Source organism: Chiloscyllium punctatum, chromosome 5 (genome assembly GCF_047496795.1).
Source record: "Chiloscyllium punctatum isolate Juve2018m chromosome 5, sChiPun1.3, whole genome shotgun sequence".
Classification (NCBI taxonomy): Eukaryota; Metazoa; Chordata; class Chondrichthyes; order Orectolobiformes; family Hemiscylliidae; genus Chiloscyllium; species Chiloscyllium punctatum.
The window spans coordinates 106011817-106032177 of NC_092743.1; the positions used below are offsets into that span (position 1 = coordinate 106011817).

General features: G+C 43.2%; 1 protein-coding gene across 1 annotated transcript in view; it reads left to right on the forward strand.

The window, feature by feature from the left end:
- LOC140477318 (angiopoietin-1-like) overlaps nt 1-20361 on the forward strand; it is a 199281-nt gene that overhangs the window by 162033 nt on the left and 16887 nt on the right. Inside the window, exon 7 of the mRNA XM_072570986.1 lies at nt 5183-5349. Coding sequence (XP_072427087.1) covers nt 5183-5349 — 167 coding nt within the window. The remainder of the gene's footprint in view (nt 1-5182; nt 5350-20361) is intronic.

Sequence of the window (20361 nt, forward strand, 5' to 3'; positions counted from 1 at the left end):
TGAATCTATATCTCTATCTGAATTGCTTGTTTCGTTGGGTTAATGTTAGTAACGTAAAATCTTGGCAAGTTTACTTAATAGACACATGAAAGGAAATTATCTGTAATTTCACAAAAAAATGATGTATTTGTTGCTTTCGTTTTAAAAATTGCCTAACTTTCATCAATGCTTTTGTTGAGTAGGCTTTGGCACAAGGTAGTTAACTAAATATTATCATTTCGCACAATTTCACTGTGTCTGTTTACCTCACTTCAGAATTTCAAATTTAGTAAGCATTCATTGATCTCTGAAGGTAGGTAGTAGGAATCTTAGTCTTTTTGCTGACAAATGAAGATAGGACACAGATGATCTCACTGGGAGATGCTGAAGTGTCCCTGATGACATAAATTGCGCATTTAAAGAAAGCCCCCATTGCCGCCTTCCGGGTCTCCCTCTTGACTACTTAAAAGAGCAAGTGAAATAGGGACCCACAAGGTGGCTGAAAGATTGAGCAGAGTTAAATCACACCGGTCGATCTGGCTTGAGCCTGGAGTTGGGCGAGAGTTAAAATTTCATGTGCCCTCCCCCCTCCACCTCCCCTACAACAATCTCACTATTCACTCTGACTTTGAAAAGTTCTGTGGTCCTCTGTCTTGTACAATTTGTGCTCATCGAACTTATCATGTACAGCTTGACACGTCTAAAACCATTTAACAGTTCCAAGTTGGCAATATAAAATGAGCTGACTTATGTCGGGTTGAACTCTACAAGACAAAAAAAGAAATAAACACAAAGAAATATATTTAACCAGAGTTGTATTTTCATAGTTACTCTCGTTCCCTGAAGGAATGTTCTTGTTCTGATCTATTTATTGTAATTAACTCACATATGCTAGACTGTTATTCACCCACACCATTGTGGTTAACCTCTCCGAATTGAGTTTAATGCTGTTATTGTATTACTTTGACTCTCATTCTTGTTTACTTTTTCCTCACTTTTACGTTAAAATTCCACATTCCACCATCTCAGCTTTCTTTTGAATCAACCCCACTCTTAGTGCCTCAGTACTGGATGCCGTGGCCTCAGTTGTGTAGGCCCTATGCTCTGGAATTCTCTCCTGTATCTTCTTCATAATCCTCTCCTCCATTCAGAACTTCCTTAAAGCTTTCATTAAGATTTATTCGTTGCTCCTAATATCTGATTATGGAATTCACCACCTGTAATGTTTTTTGTGTGAAGTTCCAGGGGTAAATATTCCAACATTAAGTTTGCCAAATAAAGATTTTTGTTGGTTTACGGCCTACTAGAATTGATCTTGGAGTCATAGAGTCATACAGAAGTACAGCGTGTAAACAGACCCTTCAGTCCAACTTGTCTATACCAAACAGATATCTTAACCTAATCTAGTCCCACTTGCCAGCACGTGGCCCATATCTGTCAAATTTCCTATTCATTTAACAATCCAGATGCCTTTTAAATGTTGCAATTGTACAAGCCTGCTCCACTTCCTCTGGCAGCTGATTCCATCCACGCACCATCCTCTGCATGAAAAAGTTGCCCCTTAGGTCCCTTTTATATCTTTTCCTCCTCTCCCTAAACCTATGTCCTCTAGTTCTGGACTCAGCTATCACAAGGAAAAGACTTTCTCTGTTTATTCTATCCATGCCCCTCATAATTTTGTAAACTTCTATACGGTCACCCCTCAGCCTCCGACGCTCCAGGGAAAACAGGCCCAGCCTGTTCAGCCTCTCCCTATAGCTCAAATCCTCCAATCCTTGCAACATCCTTGTAAATCTTTTCTGAACCCTTTCAGGTTTCACAAAATCCTTCTGATAGGAAGGAGACCAGAATTGCACGCAATATTCCAACAGTGGCCTAACCAATGTCCTGTACAGCTGCAACATGACCTCCCAACTCCTGTACTCAATACTCTGACTAAGAAAGGAAAGCATACCAAACGCCTTCTTCACTATCCTATCTACCTGCGACTCCACTTTCAAGGAACTATGAAACTGCACTCCAAGGTCTCTTTGTTCAGCAACACTCCCTAGGACCCTATCATTAAGTGTAGAAGTCCTGCTAAGATCTGCTTTCCCAAAATGCAGCACCTCGCATTTATCTGAATTAAACTCCATCTGCCACTTCTCAGCCCATTGGCTCATCTGGTCCAGATCCTGTTGTAATCTGAGGTAACCATCTTCGCTGTCCACTACACCTCCAATTTTGGTGTCATCTGCAAACTTACTAACTGTACGTCTTATGCTTGCATCCAAATCATTTATGTAAATGACAAAAAGTAGAGAACCCAGCACCGATCCGTGTGGCAATCCACTGGTCACAGGCCTCCAGTCTGAAAAACAACCCTCCAACACCACCCTCTGCCTTCTACCTTTGAGCCAGTTCTGTATCCAAATGGCTAGTTCTCCCTGTATTCCATGAAATCTGCCATGCTAATCAGTCTCTCATGGGGAACCTTGTCAAATGCCTTACTGAAGTCCACATAGATCACATCTACTGCTCTGCCCTCATCAATCTTCTTTGTTACTTCTTCAAAAGACTCAATCAAGTTTGTGAGACATGATTTCCCAGGCACAAAGCCATATTGACTATCCCGAACCAGTCCTTGCCTTTCCAAATACATGTACATCCTGTCCCTCAGGATTTCCTCCAACAACTTGCCCACCACTGAGGTCAGGCTCACCGGTCTATAGTTCCCTGGCTTGTCTTTACCACCCTGCTTAAACAGTGGCACCACGTTTGCCAACCTCCAGTCTTCCGGCACCTCACCTGTGACTATCAATGATACAAATATCTCAGCAAGAGGCTCAGCAATCACTTCTCTAGCTTCCCACAGAGTTCTCGGGTACACCTGATCAGGTCCTGGGGATTTATCCACCTTTAACCATTTCAAGACATCCAGCACTTCCTCCTCTGTAATCTGGACATTTTGCAAGATGTCACCATCTATTTCCCTGCAATCTATGTCTTCCATATCCTTTTCCACAGTAAATACTGATGCAAGATATTCATTTAGTATCTCCCCCATTTTCTGTGGCTCCACACAAAGGCCGCCTTGCTGATCTTTGAGGGGCCATTTTCTCTCCCTAGTTACCCTTTCGTCCTGAAGATATTTGTAAAAACCTTTTGGATTCTCCATGATTTTATTTGCCAAAGCTATCTCATGTCCCCGTTTTGTCCTCCTGATTTCCCTGTTAAGTATACTCCTATTTCACTTATACTCTTCTAAGGGTTCACTCGATTTATCCTGTCTACACCTGACATATGCTTCCTTCTTTTTCTCAACCAAACCCTCAATTTCTTCAGTCATCCAGCATTCCCTATACCTACCAGCTTTCCCTTTCACCCTGACAGGAATATACTTTCTCTGGATTCTTGTTATCTCCTTTCTGAAGGCTTCCCATTTTCCAGCCATCCCTTTACCTGCGAACATCTGCCTCCAATCAGCTTTTGAAAGTTCTTGCCTAATACCGTCAAAATTGGTCTTTCTCCAATTTAGAACTTCAACTTTTAGATCTGGTCTATCCTTTTCCATCACTATTTTAAAACGAATAGAATTATGGTCGCTGGCCCTAAAGTGCTCCCCCACTGACACCTCAGTCACCTGCCCTGCCTTATTTCCCAAGAGTAGGTCAGGTTTTGCACCTTGTCTAGTAGCTACATCCACATACTGAATCAGAAAATTGTCTTGTACACACTTAACAAATTCCTCTCCATCTAAACCTTTAACACTATGGCAGTCCTAGTCGATGTTTGGAAAGTTAAAATCCCCTACCATAAGTACCCTATTATTCTTACAGGTAGCTGAGATCTCCTTACAAGTTAGTTTCTCAATTTCCCTCTGACTATTGGGGGTCTATAATACAATCCCAGTAAGGTGATCATCCCTTTCTTATTTCTCAGTTCCACCCAAATTACTTCACTGGATGTATTTCTGGGAATATCCTCCCTCAGCACAGCTGTAATGCTATCCCTTAACAAAAATGCCACTGCCCCTCCTCTCTTGCCTCCCTTTCTTTCCTTCCTGTAGTATTTGTATCCTGGAACATTCAGCTGCCAGTCCTGCCCATCCCTGAGCCATGTTTCCGTAATTGCTATGATATCCCAGTCCCATGTTCCAAACCATGCCCTGAGTTCAGCTGCCTTCCCTGTTAGGCCCCTTGCATTGAAATAAATGCAGTTTAATTTATTAGTCCTACCTTGTCCCTGCCTGCCCTGACTGTTTGACTCACTTCTGTTCTCTGCTGTACCCATCTCAGATCAATCTCTTTCCTCACTATCTCCCTGGGTCCCCCCCCCCCCCCCCCCCCACCTTACTAGTTTAAATCCTCCCAAGCAGTTCTCGCAAATTTCCCTGCCAGTATATTAGTCCCCTTCCAATCTAGGCGCAATCTGTCCTTCTTGTACGGTCACTTCTACCCCAAAAGAGATTCCAATGATCCAAAAATGTGAATCCTTCCCCCTATACACCAGCTCCTCAACCATGCATTCATCTTATCTATCCTCCTATTCCTGCCCTCACTAGCTTGTCGCACTGGGAGTAATCCAGACATTACAACCTTGAGGACCTCCTTTTTAAATTTCTGCCTAACTCTCTGTAATCTCCCTTCAGAGTCTCAACCTTTTCCCTTCCAATGTCGTTGGTTCCAATGTGGACAATGACCTCCTGCTGGCCCCTCTCCCCCGTGAGAACATTCTGCACCCTCTCTGAGATATCCTTAATCCTGGCACCAGGGAAACAACACACATTAGTTGTTAAACAGCATATGAATGACAGTTAATTAAACAGGAAATGTTGGAATTTCACACCAGTTCAGACAGAATCCATAAGAGAGAAGATAGATTAACATTCTGGAGAGAATCCTATATTGGAACTAAGTTCCAATGTTTCTTTTTCTTGTTTCAAATTTCCAGTATTCAGTTAATCTCCATGTTTAAAAAATTACAGAAACTGTGGTTCGGATCCTGAACTGCCTTCTACTGCCAAGGTGTTTGCAGGAAACATCACATTCACAAGCTTGTTTTGAACACCACTGCAGGAGACATCACACCAGTATCAAGCTCTGTGAAATTGCTCATGTATTTGCAAAGAATGCACCTCTGTGCTTTTTATTGATAGAACAAATGTATTCCCCTGAATGCCTGAGCTGGTGTACACTCATTGTTTGCTGTGCTTTGTTGGTAGGGTTTTGGGAATCCAGCTGGAGAACACTGGCTCGGCAATGAGATGATCTTCCTTCAAACAAACCAGCGACAGTACTCACTGAGAATCGAATTGAGAGACTGGGAGGGAAACCAGGCCTATTCGTTCTATGAGAAGATGCAAGTGGCAAGTGAAAAGCAAAATTACAGGTAGAGAATATTGGTACATTAGCTTTGTTTTGTAGGAACTGCTAGGCACAGAAAGATCCAAAGTACATCTTGTTCAATTTCCACCAGCCTGATAGTCCAACTACAATGGAGTCACTGATAATCACAGTGATCGATCTCTATCAATGAGTCCATAACTGACCCAGAAATGAGATGTTTGAGTACATCGGGAACTGTAAGGTCCTCCCAAACCACGCTCACTCGACATCATCACCTAAATGATGTATTCTCTGGACCTCAAAAATTACTGTTTTGAAAGAAATCTATTTGAATGAATCCAAGTCCATTTCTTTGATTTGATGGAAGAAAATGTGATCACCGATATAGGATGGACAGGTCTGTCTGGGAATCAAGGGACATGTGTAGCAGCTGACAAAGTTGAGTTAAGGCAGAAGCCCAGTCAAGATCATATTAAATGGTGGAGCAGCCTCAAGGGGCCATACAGTCTGCACCAGTTCATACTTTTTACGTTCCAAGTATTTGCCTTTATTTGGTGCTACTGGTACAATATATTTAATACAATTACTCACCAGCCAGTGGCATTTGATTAGAGTTCTGCTTACCACGGGCAGAATGCTTCTATTCTGTCAGCACATGACTGAATGATTCATTGCTTTACATTCTCAGACAATACCCATGCAGTAGAGATCTCTGTACTCTTTCAAGGAATGATTATAAGCCTGGCAAGTCTCCTCAGTTTCATTGATGTTCAAGGGAACAGTTTCGTATGCAATATATCATTCCGTCTGAGATGTACAGTCTGTTTGAGTGGGGTCTGTACACGAGATTGGTTGTAAGTCACCTAAGTCAATTTAAACCAAACAAACAAAACCATAAATTGACTTCGAGTTTCACTGACCTATTATAAAACATAGACACCTGTTACTGGTTGATAAAACTAAATCCAGTAATTGTGAGCCAGTTTGTAAGTTAAACATTTTTCCAAACTCACCTTCACGTACTTTGACCTTGATTTTGCCCATCTCTTTTGACTTTCTCAACTAGGTTTTTGCAGAACCTCTGATTTAAATGCAGAGATATTATAAACTGCAATACTGCTGCTTCCTGCTCCATATTGAGTGGGACTCTGTACTAATAGCCTGAAATATAACCTTGATTAAAATTAAAAGATAAGCATTCGGGTGAGTTTAAATATCAGGTAACAACAGAAATTTGACATCATCTGGAGGCTAAATACAAAGAATAATACAAAGGTAAGGAAGTGGTGATGTCAGTGATGTTACTTTGGATGAGTAAGTTATTAAAACTCACCCATTCCTACCTACAGTAATGCATCTCTGTTCATTTCATACCTATAACATATTCATTATTGTTTCTAAATCCCTGCATGGACTCACATAGAGAGAGCTCTGTAACCTCCTCCAGTCCCACAACCTTCCAAAGTCTCCACACTCCTCAAATTCTGGCCTTTTGAGCGTCCCGATTTTATTTGCTCCATCACTGTTAGTCAGTCTTCATCTCCCAAAGCCCTAAACACTGACATTACCTCCACAAACCTCTCTACCTTTCTCTCCCCCTTCAATATTGCTCCTTAAAACCTTCCCGATTAACCAAGTTTTGGCCACATGACCCTCATGTCTCTTCAAATTTGACTTGGTCAAATTTTTTCTAATAGCTCTTCTGCGAAACACCTTGGGATGTTTTATTCAGTTGAAGATGCTATGTAAATGCAAGTTGTCATTGTTGCAATATGGCACTGAAAACTTGCTGTCTGAAAGAGTGGCAGAACCAGATAATCATCCTCTGCTTTATACCCAGAAAATTATCCCCTTATGTATGCACATCATCAATTTGCATTTGTGCTACGTATTTTCCATGAATCAGATACAGAATTCACAGAAGTGTTCACATTGACTCAATTAATTTTGTCACACAGAGATAACATCAGTTAGAAAAAATATCTACTGCAATAGTGGCAGGAAAACAATTGTAACCATGATTGATTCAAGTATTCAACTAATGAGCCACAAGGCATTGGCTAGACTATTAGAGTGTCATGTACAATAAAGTCTAAGTGTTTGAGTTGCTGAGGCTCCCTGGACATTTCATTGAGACTCATTCCAGCTGATTGATATGTCAGATAGGAACAAGCATTTCAAATCTTTCTGTTAATAAATACATCCTGGCAACTACTTCCAAAATCCTCAAGCCCAATTACTAGAGAAAGAAAAATTACCATACTTTTTTTTGGGCGAAAAGCTAATCTGCTAAAAGCATGTAGTTGGAAAGAGGAAACATTGCCAAGACATCAGAAAAGATGTAGAGCTTTATTTATCAATTGTAAAAAGGAATAGGTTTTGGCTCCAGATGCAGGTTCTGTTTTATTCTTCCAGCCTGGGGCAGACAGTTGGCAGACCAGAGTTTGAACCAAGACATCTGGTATTTTTCTTTCTGACCATTCAACCTTATTATAGCATTTGATAGATACAAGTCTTTATGCAGTGTAATTTCACACTTCCCTTCTTATTGCTGTTACTATTGATTTCAAATACTTTGAGCACTTGTAGAAGTCTTGGAGTGTTCAGACACAAATTCCATTGTGTTTAAGAACATGTCAATTAACACCAAGTGTAGCCCAGTTTGAATACAGAATAGTAATAGACCTGGCATTCTTTCTCTTAATCTGTTAGATCTAATCATGATGTGGTTCTGCTCCTTTCTTTCCCTTTCTATCTCATATACAAAATATTACTCAGTTTTGGAGCTACAGTTAGTGACTTGGTCATAAATGAAGCTCAAAAATGCCAGTCGTTTTTGGGATTGAATGTTTTGCTCAATTTCTGCTTAAACCTATTTGCATGTTGCTGATTGTAAAATCTCCCATAAACCAGCACCATCTAACAGTGTTTTGCAATTCGATTATTTTTTTTCTCCCAAGCATTAAGAACAATTATTTGATTATATTTAAGAATGGTAACTTGGTGTAGGTTAGTCAGTGGGACAGAAAATGAGTTTATCACAAAACTTAAGCTTTTTAAAACCAAAGGTTCTAATCATGTGACTAACCTGATTTTAAATTACTGACAGTACTGTAAACAATGCAGAAAAACCATTTACTACTTTTGCTGCAAGAACTGAAATTGTTGGAAACGCTAAGCAAGTCTGGCAGCATCTGTAAAAAGAAATCAGAGTTAACATTTCAGGTCCAGTGGCCCTTCCTCAGAACCAGTTTTCTAGCAGTTTCGGTTCTTGTTTCTGATTTCCAGGATCTGCAGTTATGTCAGTTTTTACTGCTTTTGCTGCTTTATTAGTGAATCAAACACTTGATAAGACTTAAAAAGATTTTAAAATGTGCCTATTGGTGTCCTTGCACCTGCAAAATGTGTGAATTCTTTATTCACTGTTCTAACATTCCATAAATGGCCAAAATTTGATCTGGGCTTGGCCATTTTTTGGTGGTGGGGCTGGTTTCAGGCATGTTTTGTTTTAAAAAGAAGGTGCAAAAGAGGATTTGCATTGTAAGAACCTGCCTTTGAATTCCCATAGTCTTTTGAATTGCTGTGGCTAATTTTGTCAAAATCCAAAGGAACCTCATGGATACTTAGGTTCTCGCAAACTTCCTGTCAGCACCATGCTTGACTTCCAATTGCCATGGTTCTGTTGCACGTTCTGTGCCAACAATTTACAGTATAACCTGGCACACCCATCTTTATAATGGAACCTACTAATCACACACAGTTTGGCTAACGGGTTCTCAGAGTTTTCTCCACATACATTTTTTGAAATCCTTTCATTTTAATCATATGTCATTCAAAGCTGAGGCAATCATAAATAAAGCATGGCTCTTTTGTCTGTCCCTGGACAAAACAAAAGGGCAAACATTTTTCTTTTGTGGAAACCTACACCTTTCCTCTTTGTCTCACTGTAACTACTGTTAACCCAAAAGACATTGGTTAAAATATCACCAGTTAGAAAGGAGTGGTTTATTACTGCAACATCAAAAGCTTTTCTTCTTGCATTCATCAGGACAGATGCAAGAATGCCAAATTTCAAAGGGAGGAACAATTTATGGTGCATGAGAAAAAGGGGAAAGATTGATTGGCAAATCAACTCCGATGGGTTGAGGCGTTACCATGTAGACTGCACCAGGAAACTATTATCCCTGTGCTCTTGTTTAATTCAACAAAGGCACAATGTGTGGACATATTCCTTTTGCCTGCAGAGAACAGGTCCTGCATAAGAATATGTGTAACTTCTGGCAGATGTAAGTGAGCCACATTGGGAGCTCAACTGGTCATCCGAAATGAATTATTTGCTTAAAGATGTTGTTTCTATCTTATATTTACATTTGAACCCAAAGTTACTACAACACACTCACAAAGTGGTTCACTGGCTAGTACTCCACCTCTGATTCAGGAGGCCATTAAGGTCCTAAGCTGGAATGTGCAGCACAAAATCTAGGATGACACTCCCAGTGCAGTGCTGAGTGAGTATTGAATTGTCAGAGGTGGCTATATTTCACATGAGACATTAAACCAAAACCCCAACAGTCCTCTCAGCTGGCTTATCAGATTCCATGGCACAATTTTGGCCACGGTACTCTGGCCAATACTTTTCACTCAATAATTATCAAAACACATTAACTGATCATTTTCTTATTCCGCTTTGGAGGCTTTTGCTATGCAGAAAGTAATTGTCCAACATTTCAATTTTGATTGCTCATCAAATGTACTGTGAAGCATCTTTCATCTTAGAAAATTTGAAAAAAAAATTCTTTAATGGAGGTGCAACCAGCAATCATAATCCTTTTGGATCCGCTCAGTTATCTTGTTTTTGTTGGAATTAAGGAATGCTGCCAACTCCATTCCAATTTTATCACAAAACGCAATTTCGCATCTGCTGAGGAAAATTCCCCCAAATGAAGGGAGCGTGCTCAGTTCAAATTCTTACAACAAAATCCTCCCAGCTCAGGAATGATGTTGGCATTGGAGAGAAAGTTGGAGAATTTCTGTGAAGTTGGCAGTGAGCTGTTTCCTGATAATGAGAGCAAGAAGAGTCTAATTTTCCAAGAATGTGTTTAATGGTGGGATGAGACACTTAATAGTGAGTAGTGAGAGGCCAATTTGCATCAATAAACTTGCATTAAAGTCCTAATTTAACATCGTCATAAATGTTGTTGTCAAAGTAAGTATTTATTGCTTATCCCTAATTACTCTTGTGAAGGGTGAACCACTATCTTGAACTGCTGTCTTTTATGGGGTGTAGCTACATAGGACTGCTAGGGAGGGAATTCCAGAGTTTTGACCCAACAACAGTGAGGAACAGCAGTATAATTCCAAGTCAGGATGGCATCAGCCAGTCTGCAAGATGGAGTTTGTAAAGTGGCAGAAATTACTAATTGCTGTTGCATGCAAAATAGTTTTCAACCATATTATCATCTTTCTAAAAAAAAAGTATACATCCTAAAACATGCTCAATACTTAAACAAATGTGAATTACCAAGACCTGACCGTGGGTGAGGTTCCCTATTGTGTTACAGGTCCAGACAGGAGAACCTGTTAGGCTCCTGAGTGAAGAGGAATGAACTGGCTCCCATTGATTATTCACCTGCCCCTCGGTTAGCTGCCACACATTGATCTCTTCCCTTTTGGATGCCTTTCTCCCAGACCCAAATGAGCCAATATAACTAGGCTTTCTTGTATTTGAATGAAAAGAATCAGTTTATTAATTACCAAATGCAAGAAGCAAATGTAACACAATACACATACACAAAAATTAGAAATAAGATGTGGATCCCAAAGGATAAAGGTTTAAAACAGAATGCACAGACCAATCTCTGAAAGGTTTGTGAAGAGCAAATAGTTGAAGATTGCAGCCATTGCAGTGGAGGTTATCGGTAACATTGACATTCAGAGTTGAACAGTCAGCTTTGTGATCCTCAGTTTAGCACATAGGATGAATTTCTTGATTTTATGGCCTTTTTCTTTGTCCTAACTTGTTTTTTTAAACCGGTTTGCAGCACTCAGAGTAAGAGAGAGTCTTTAACCACCACACACAGAAATCAGAGGATAGTTCCTTGACTGTCTCTTTCAAATACTATTAGTGGGATCTCCCATTACAGCATCTAAGTCTGGAAGTGGAGTGAAAGTGGGATCTCTGCACTCAGAGTTGGAGGGGGAGGGTTGGCAGGTGGGCTTTCCTCTCACTATCACATGGTTCTCAGCTCATTACATAGGTGAGTTGCTGTTTGAGCTGAAAGGTGAATATTATAGATCAGGTAACCAGGATCAAAGGTCCCTGGGCACCATATTGAAAAACTGGACAGATCTCGACTCATTGTAGGCAGAAGGATCACTCAGACTGTGACATCCCCCGAGGATATTTTAGTCAAAGCAGAAATTAGCTGCTCAGTGATGCCCTATATAGGCTCTGCTCCAGGCCACCCAACAAAAGTTGTAGGTCCTTTTCTGCCAGGACCTTGGAGTGCAGGTTCATAGCTCCTTGAAAGTGGAGTCGCAGGTAGATAGGATAGTGAAGAAGGCGTTTGGTATGCTTTCCTTTCTTAGTCAGAGTATTGAGTACAGGAGTTGGGAGGTCATGTTACAGCTGTACAGGACATTGGTTAGGCCACTCTTGGAATATTGCATGCAATTCTGGTCTCCTTCCTATCGGAAAGATGTTGTGAAACATGAAAAGGTTCAGAAAAGATTTACAAGAATGTTGTCAGGGTTGAAGGATCTGAGCTACAAGGAGAGGCTGAACAGGCTGGGCCTGTTTTCCCTGGAGCGTCGGAGGCTGAGGGGTGACCTTATAGAAGTTTACAAAATTATGAGGGGCATGGATAGGATAAATAGACAAAGTCTTTTCCCTGGGGTCAGGGAGTCCAGAACTAGAGGGCATAGGTTTAGGGTGAGAGGAGAAAGATATAAAAGAGACCTAAGGGGCAATCTTTTCACGCAGAGGGTGGTATGTGTATGGAATGAGCTGCCAGAGGAAGCGGTGGAGGCTGGTACAATTGCAACATTTACAAGGCATTTAGATGGGTGTATGAATAGGAAGGTTTTGGAGGGATATGGTCCGGGTGCTGGCAGATCCGACTAATTGGGTTGGGATATGTGGTCGGTATGGACAGGTTGGACCGAAGGGTCTGTTTCCATGCTGCACATCTCTGTGACTCTATGACTGACCATGCCCTTGACACCCAACTCTGTGGTGTCATCCCTAGCCATCTTGTCTGGACTCAGGACAGGCACTCACTGCCATGTCCATCTTCCCACCTTGAGGGGAGGTGGTGGCTTAATGGTATTGTCACTGCACTGTTAATCCAGAGACCCAAGTAATGCTCTGCCATTTGGATTCAATACAAATCTGGAGTTAAGAGTCTAATGATGACCATGAATCCATTATCGATTGTCAGGAACAAAGCCCATCTGGTTCACTAATGTCCTTGAGGGAAGGAAACTGCCATTCTTACCTAGTCTGGCCTACATGTGACTTCAAACCCACAGCAATGTGGCTGACTCTTAACAATTAGGGATGGGCAATAAGTGCAGGTACAGCTATTGATACCCTTATCCCATGAATTAATTTAAAAACGCTATGAATGGACAGTATCCGCCCTTCCTCAGATAATGGTCCTCCTTCCCTCGCTCATCACTCCAGAGCTGCCATTGCTCCACCTTGCACCAAGGCGACAGCTAGTCTCTTCCCACGTGTTGCCTTCCCTCCACTTGGTCAACATACAGCACAACCTAAATGTTCACACTGACTCCAGGTCATATTGCTATAAGCACTTACTCAAAAGTCTGGGGACAGGTCGCGGTCACCGGTTGCCCACCTCTGATACACAGTCGGGTTTCTGAAGGCATGGATTTCTCCATGAGCGAGAACTTATTTGGGACAGGCCATTCCATTTCTGACAAGTCGTGGCTTAATTGAGATGCAAATGCTGGCAGAAAGTAATAAGGAAAATAATGTAAATTTTAGAGATATTTAAAATCACCAAGCAGAATTTCACTACCAGCTGGAATGAGATTGAGCAGTTCAAATAGTTCCCTTTCTGGTTCACATGAGTTGACATTGTCCTAACAGTTATCATCTTGTTAAAATTGTTAAATTATGAGCTTTAACTTTCTGTGGTGGGTGTTGCATAATTAATGCCTCAATAAGTTCATAAAAGATTGAGAGTGAAAGACTGTTTGCTGGGAGACACACACACACACACACACACAAAATTCCTGAAGAAGGGCTCATGCCCGAAACGTCGATTCTCCTGTTCCTTGGATGCTGCCTGACCTGCTGCGCTTTTCCAGCAACACATTTTCAGCTCTGATCTCCAGCATCTGCAGTCCTCACTTTCTCCTCAAAGATAGAAGACAAAGGATGGTGGTGGAGGGTTGTTTTTCAAATTGGAGGCCTGTGACCTTTGGAATGCCACAAGGATTTGTGCTGGGTCCACTACTCTTAGTCATTTATATAAATGATTTGGATGGGAGCATAAGAGGTATAGTTAGTTAGTTTGCAGATGACACCAAAATTGAAGGTGCAGTGGACAGCGAATAAGGTTACCTCAGACTTTAACAGGATCTTGATCAGATGGACCAATGAGCTGAGGAGTCGCGGGTGGAGTTTAATTCAGATAAATGCGAGGTGCTGCATTTTAGGAAAGCAAATCTTAGCAGGACTTACACATTTAATGGTAAGATCTTAGGGTGTGTTGCTGAACAAAGAGACCTTGGAGTGAAGGTTCATAACTCCTTGAAAGTGGGGTCACAGGCAGATAGGATAGTGAAAAGGCTTTTGGTATGCTTTCCTTTATTGGTCAGAGTACTGAGTACAGGAGTTGGGAGGTCATGTTGTGGCTGTACAGGACATTAGTTAGGCCACTGTTGGAATATTGCATGTAATTCTGGTCTCCTTCCTATCAGAAAGATGTTGTGAAACTTGAAAGGTTTCAGAAAAGACTTACAAGGATGTTCCCAGGGTTGGAGGATTTGAGCTACAGGGAGAGGCTGAATAGGCTGGGGCTGTTTTCCCTGGAACGTCGGAGGCTGAGGGGTTTATTGAGGATTATAAAATCATGAGGCGCACGGCAAGGATAAATAGAGAAAGTCTCTTCCTTGTAGTGGATGAGTTTAGAACTACAAGATATAGGTTTAGGTAGAGAGGGGAAAGATATAAAAAGGACCTAAGGTGCAATTTTTTCACACAGATGGTGGTATGTGTCTGGAATGAGCTGCCAGAGGAAGTGGTGGAAGCTGGTACAATTACAACATTTCAAAGGCATTTGGATGGTATATGAATAGGAAGGGTTTGGAAGGATATGGGATGGGTGCTGGCAGGTGGGACTAGATTGGGGTTGGATATCTGGTTGGCATAGATGAGTTGGACCGAAGGGTCTATTTCTGCGGTGTTTATCTCTACGACTCTGTAACTGACACTGAGGGAGTTGAGCTGGGTTTGGATTGTCTGCTAGTATATTTTGCACTGTTATTCAAGAAGGGAGCAAGAGGTAAACCAGGAAACTTCAGGCCAGTCAGTCTAACTTCAGTGGTGGGGAAACTGTTGGAAGCAATTCTAAGGGACAGAATTAATCTGCACTTGGAGTGGCAGGGATAAATCAAGAATTGTCAGCATGGTTTTGTTAAGGGAAGGTCACTTCTGACCAACTTGATTGTATTTTTTTTTGAAGAAGTGTGTAGATGAGGACGATGCTTTCAACATACTTTATTTGCACTTCAGCATGATAAAGTTCAGCATATCTGGTTGGGTTGGATCGAAGGGTCTGTTTCCATGTTGTACATCTCTATGAGAGATTAATACCGAAGTAAAGAGCCCATAGGATCGAAGGAAATTTGGCTAACTTGATCCAGAATTGGCTGAGTGGCAGGAAGTAGAGGGTGATGGTCTTGTGAATGGAAGTCTCTGTCTCTGGGGTCCCACAGGGGTCATTGTTGAGGGCTCTTGCTGTTTGTGACATATATAACCGATTTAGACTTGAATGTGAAGGGTTGATGAGTAAGATCACAGATGATACAAATATTGGTGGGATGTGAACTAGTGAAGAGGCTAGCCTTAGAATACAGGGTGATCTAGATAGGCCGGTCAGATGGGCGAATCAGTGGGCAGAATGCTTCAGAGAACATCTCTGGGAAACCCGCATCAACCAACCCCACTGTTCCATGGCCGAACACTTCAACTCCCCCTCCCACTTTGCCAAAGACATGCAGGCCATGGGCCTCCTCCATCGCCACATCCTCATCATCCAACAGCTGGAGGATGAACGCCTCATCTTCTGCCTTGGGACCCTCCAACCACATGGGATCAATGTGGATTTCACCAGTTTCCTCATCTTCCTTCCCTACACCGTATCCCAGATCCAACCTTCCAACTCGTCACCACCCTCAGGACCTGTCCTGGCTGTCTATTTTCCTTCCCACCTGTCCGCACCACCCTCCTCTCTGACCTATCACCCTTACCCCCACTTCATCTACCTTTCGCACTCTCAGCTACCCTCTCTCCAGCCCCACACCTCCCATTTATCTCTCCACCCCCGTGGCTCACAAGCCTCATTCCTGATGAAGGGCTTCTGCCTGAAACGTCGATTCTCCTGCTTTTTGGATGCTGCCTGACCTGCTGTGCTTTTCCAGCACCACACTCTTGACTTATGATATGTCACCTCTCTGAAGCCTTTCCTAGAATAAAATAGAATAGAACAGAATAGGATCCCTACATTGTGGATGCAGGCGATTTGACCCATCAAATCCACACTGACCCTCTGTAGAGCATCCCACCCAGACCCACCCCTCTACCCTCTCCCTGCAACCCTGTATTTCTCTTGGTTAATCCACCTAGCCTGCGCATCCCTGGACATTACCAAGCAATTTAGTGACCTAACCTGCATATCTTTGGACTGTGGCAGAAAACTAGAACACCCAGAGGAAACCCACGCAGGCACGATTGACCCATGACCATGAGCAGTTACTCATGACATCAGGACAGCTGTTGTCCCCTTGCTTGCCTTCATTTGAAGGACATTGCCCTTCCTTCTCCATCTGCAAATTCCCTGGACACCAAATTGATCTGAGGGCAGTATGGCACTTGATAAGTCTCTGGCATTAACTCAATAGGAGTAGCATGACCTCAGTTATTTTTATACCTTTCCATTTGTTTTCACATTTGTAAAAGGCTAGTTAACACTATGCACAGGGAATGTAAATTATGAAATATCAAAATAATCAATTTTAAAGAGGACTACAGTTTCTGACACCATCTGTGTTTAACACTGAATATCTGTTCCTAGGACCCATAGCTTTGTATCATTAATCATCCTGATCCTTGAATTTAAATTCTGGTCCCCGGAATGGTCAGGAGCCTATCAACTTAAAGACAGGAGTTACCACGCCACGCCAGCATCCATGTGTAAGAAACAGGGTAAATCAATAAGCACTCCTGATCAGTCCAATTCATTATTCAGCTATTATTTTCTCCTCAGATGTCCATTTAGGTATAGAGTAAGGACTGGCAGTAATGATTCTGGATTAGTGGTGCTGGAAGAGCACAGCAGTTCAGGTAGCATCTAAGTAGCTTCGAAATCGACGATTCTGCTGTGCTCTTCCAGCACTACTAATCCAGAATCTGGTTTCCAGCATCTGCAGTCATTGTTTTTACCTGACAGTAATGAGCTGAGATGCCTGTATAGCCAAATATAATCAGTCTCTTGAGTTGAAGTTCAGGAGGGTGCAGGTAAAGTCATGTGCAGTAAACTGTTCCAGAGGTTGGGAGTGCTGAGAAAAATGGAAAGAAAACAGAAAATGGCGTGGATGAGGCAGAGTTTGAATTCCTGTACAGATTGGGAGAAAGTGAGGACTGCAGATGCTGGAGATCAGAGCTGAAAAATGTGTTGCTGGAAAAGCGCAGCAGGTCAGGCAGCATCCAAGGAGCAGGAGAATCGACATTTTGGGCATGACCCCTTCTTCAGGAATGAGGAGGGTGTGCCAAGCAGGCTAAGATAAAAGGTAGGGAGGAGGGACTTGGGGGAGGGGCGTTGGGAATGCGATAGGTGGAAGGAAGTTAAGGTGAGGGTGATAGGCCGGAGAGGGGGTGGGGGTGGAGAGGTTGGGAAGAAGATTGCAGGTTAAGAAGGTGGTGTTGAGTCCGAGGGTTGGGACTGAGAAAAGGTGGGGGAGGGGAAATGAGGAAACTGGAGAAATCTGAGTTCATCCCTTGTGGTTGGAGGGTTCCTAGGCGGAAGATGAGGCGCTCTTTTTCCAGGCGTCGTGTTGCTATGGTCTGGCGACGGAGGAGGCCAAGGACCTGCATGTCCTTGGCGGAGTGGGAGGGGGAGTTAAAGTGTTCAGCCACAGGGCGGTTGGGTTGGTTGGTGCGGGTGTTCCAGAGGTGTTCTCTGAAACGTTCCACAAGTAGGCGGCGTCTCCCCCCAATGTATAGGAGGCCACATCGGGTGCAGCGGATGCAGTAAATGATGTGTGTGGAGGTGTAGGTGAATTTGTGATGGATATGGAAGGATCCCTTGTGGCCTTGGAGGGAGAAGAGGGGGGAGATGTGGGCACAAGGTTTGCATTTCTTGCGGTGGCAGGGGAAGGTGCCGGGAGTGGAGGTTGGGTTGGTGGGGGGTGTGGACCTGACGTGAAAGTCGCGGCGGGAGTGGTCTTTCCGGAACGTTGATAGGGGAGGGGAGGGAAATATATCCTTGGTGGTGGGGTCTGTTTGGAGGTGGCAGAAATAACGAAGGATGATACTATGTATCTGGAGGTTGGAGGGGTGGTAGGTGAGGACCAGTGGGGCTCTGTCCTGGTGGCGATTGGAGGGACGGGGTTCAAGGGCGGAGGAGTGGGAAGTGGAGGAGATGCGGTGGAGAACATCGTCGATCACGTCTGAGGGGAAATTGCGGTCTTTGAAGAAGGAGGCCATCTGGGTTGTTTGTTATTGGAATTGGTCCTCCTGGGAGCAGATGCGGCGAAGGCGAAGGAATTGGGAATATGGGATGGCTTTTTACCTAGATTACACCTCCTCCCACCCAGCCCCCTATAAAAACGCCATCCGCCCTTGAACCCCACCTCTCCAATCGCCACCAGGACAGAACCCCACTGGTCCTCATCTACCACCCCCCCAACCTCTAGATACATCGTATCATTCTTCGTCATTTCTGCCACCTCCAAACAGACCCCACCACCAAGGATATATTTCCCTCCCCATCCCTATCAGCGTTCCGGAAAGACCACTCCCTCCGTGACTCCCTCATCAGGTCCACACCCCCCACCAACCCAACCTCCACTCCCGGCACCTTCCCCTGCAACTGCAAGAAATGCAAAACTTGCGCCCACACCTCCCCCCTCACTTCCCTCCAAGGCCCCATGGGATCCTTCCATATCCATCACAAATTCACCTGCACCTCCATACACATCATTTACTGCATCCGTTGCACCCGATGTGGCCTCCTATACATTGGGGAGACAGGCCACCTACTTGCGGAATGTTTCAGAGAACACCTCTGGGACACCCGCACCAACCAACCCCACCGCCCCGTGGCTGAACACTTTAACTCCCCCTCCCACTCCACCAAGGACATGCAGGTCCTTGGCCTCCTCCATCGCCAGACCATAGCAACATAATGCCTGGAGGAAGAGTGCCTCATTTCTGCCTAGGAACCCTCCAACCACTTGGGATGAATGCAGATTTCTCCAGCTTCCTCATTTCCACCCCCCCCCCCCCCCCAACCTTTTCTCAGTCCTAACCCTCAGACTCAGCACCGCCTTCTTGACCTGCAATCTTCTTCCCGACCTCTCGCCCCCACCCCCTCCCCGACCTATCACCTTCACCTTAACCTCCTTCCACCTATCGCATTCCCAACGCCCCTCCCCCAAGTCCCTCCTCCCTATCTTTTATTTTAGTCTGCTTGGCACACCCTCCTCATTCCTGAAGAAGGGCTTATGCCCGAAACGTCGATTCTCCTGCTCCTTTGATGCTTCCTGACCTGCTGCGCTCTTCCAGCAACACATTTTTAAGCTTCCTGTACAGATTGTATTGCAAAACTGGAAGACTGTGGATTATGGAGTAAACTTTAGTAAATGAAATAGAATGGCAAATGCTTTCATTTGGCTGCAATACCTTTGCAATGAATTACTCCTGCACCTTTGACCTCACCCAGGAGAGAAACTGCTAATTCTGAGAAATGCTGACATTTCAAAGCTTGATAAATGACTGGCTCTGTGCTTTCTGATCATCGAGGGTCACATAGGTTTGGAATATTTGTTTGAATTAAAGCGCTAGTTTATTTCTAATCACAAACTGATTTATCGTCACATGAACAATTGATTAATTATTTATGAAATGACATTGGTCATTTTTACTAATATCAACAGTATTACTTCAGGCAAGTCTATCCTCTCCTTGTTTTTCCCACATTCTGTCTGTTATTTAGAGCCGGGTGATTTACAACTATAGTAAATACAATGCAAACAGTGTAGAGTCAATATTGAACATTAGATTGCAGTATCACGAAGGAGGGAAATGCCACAATCATCACTCCTGGGAAACATCTTACCACTATTGGATTATTTTCTTGGGTTACTGAGCCATTAGAAATTTACAGCACCAATATTTACTTTTGATGATTCAACTTTGGAACAATCTCAGTCTTCACAGCTTTTAAACAAGGCCTTACTAAATAATAGGGTTGCTTCCTTCCTCATTTTTCACTAGTTTGCTTAGTGGGTAACATTCACAGCTTGGAGTCAGATGGTCCAAGTTCCATTTCAGAGGCTTGAGCACACAATCTAGGCTGTGACTGCCAATGCCGTCTTGGAGGAATGTTCCATTGTATTTTGGGAAAGATGTTAAACCAAGACAGGTTGTTTTCCTTTCAGGAAGGTGTAAAAGATCCCATGGCATTATTGAAGAAATTGTCCCTGGCCAATATTCACCCCTCAATCAACATCACCAGAAACAGATTAATTAGTCATCTTTTGCATTTCCCCCAACTAGATTTCTGGAAAATTGAAGCAGTGGTGT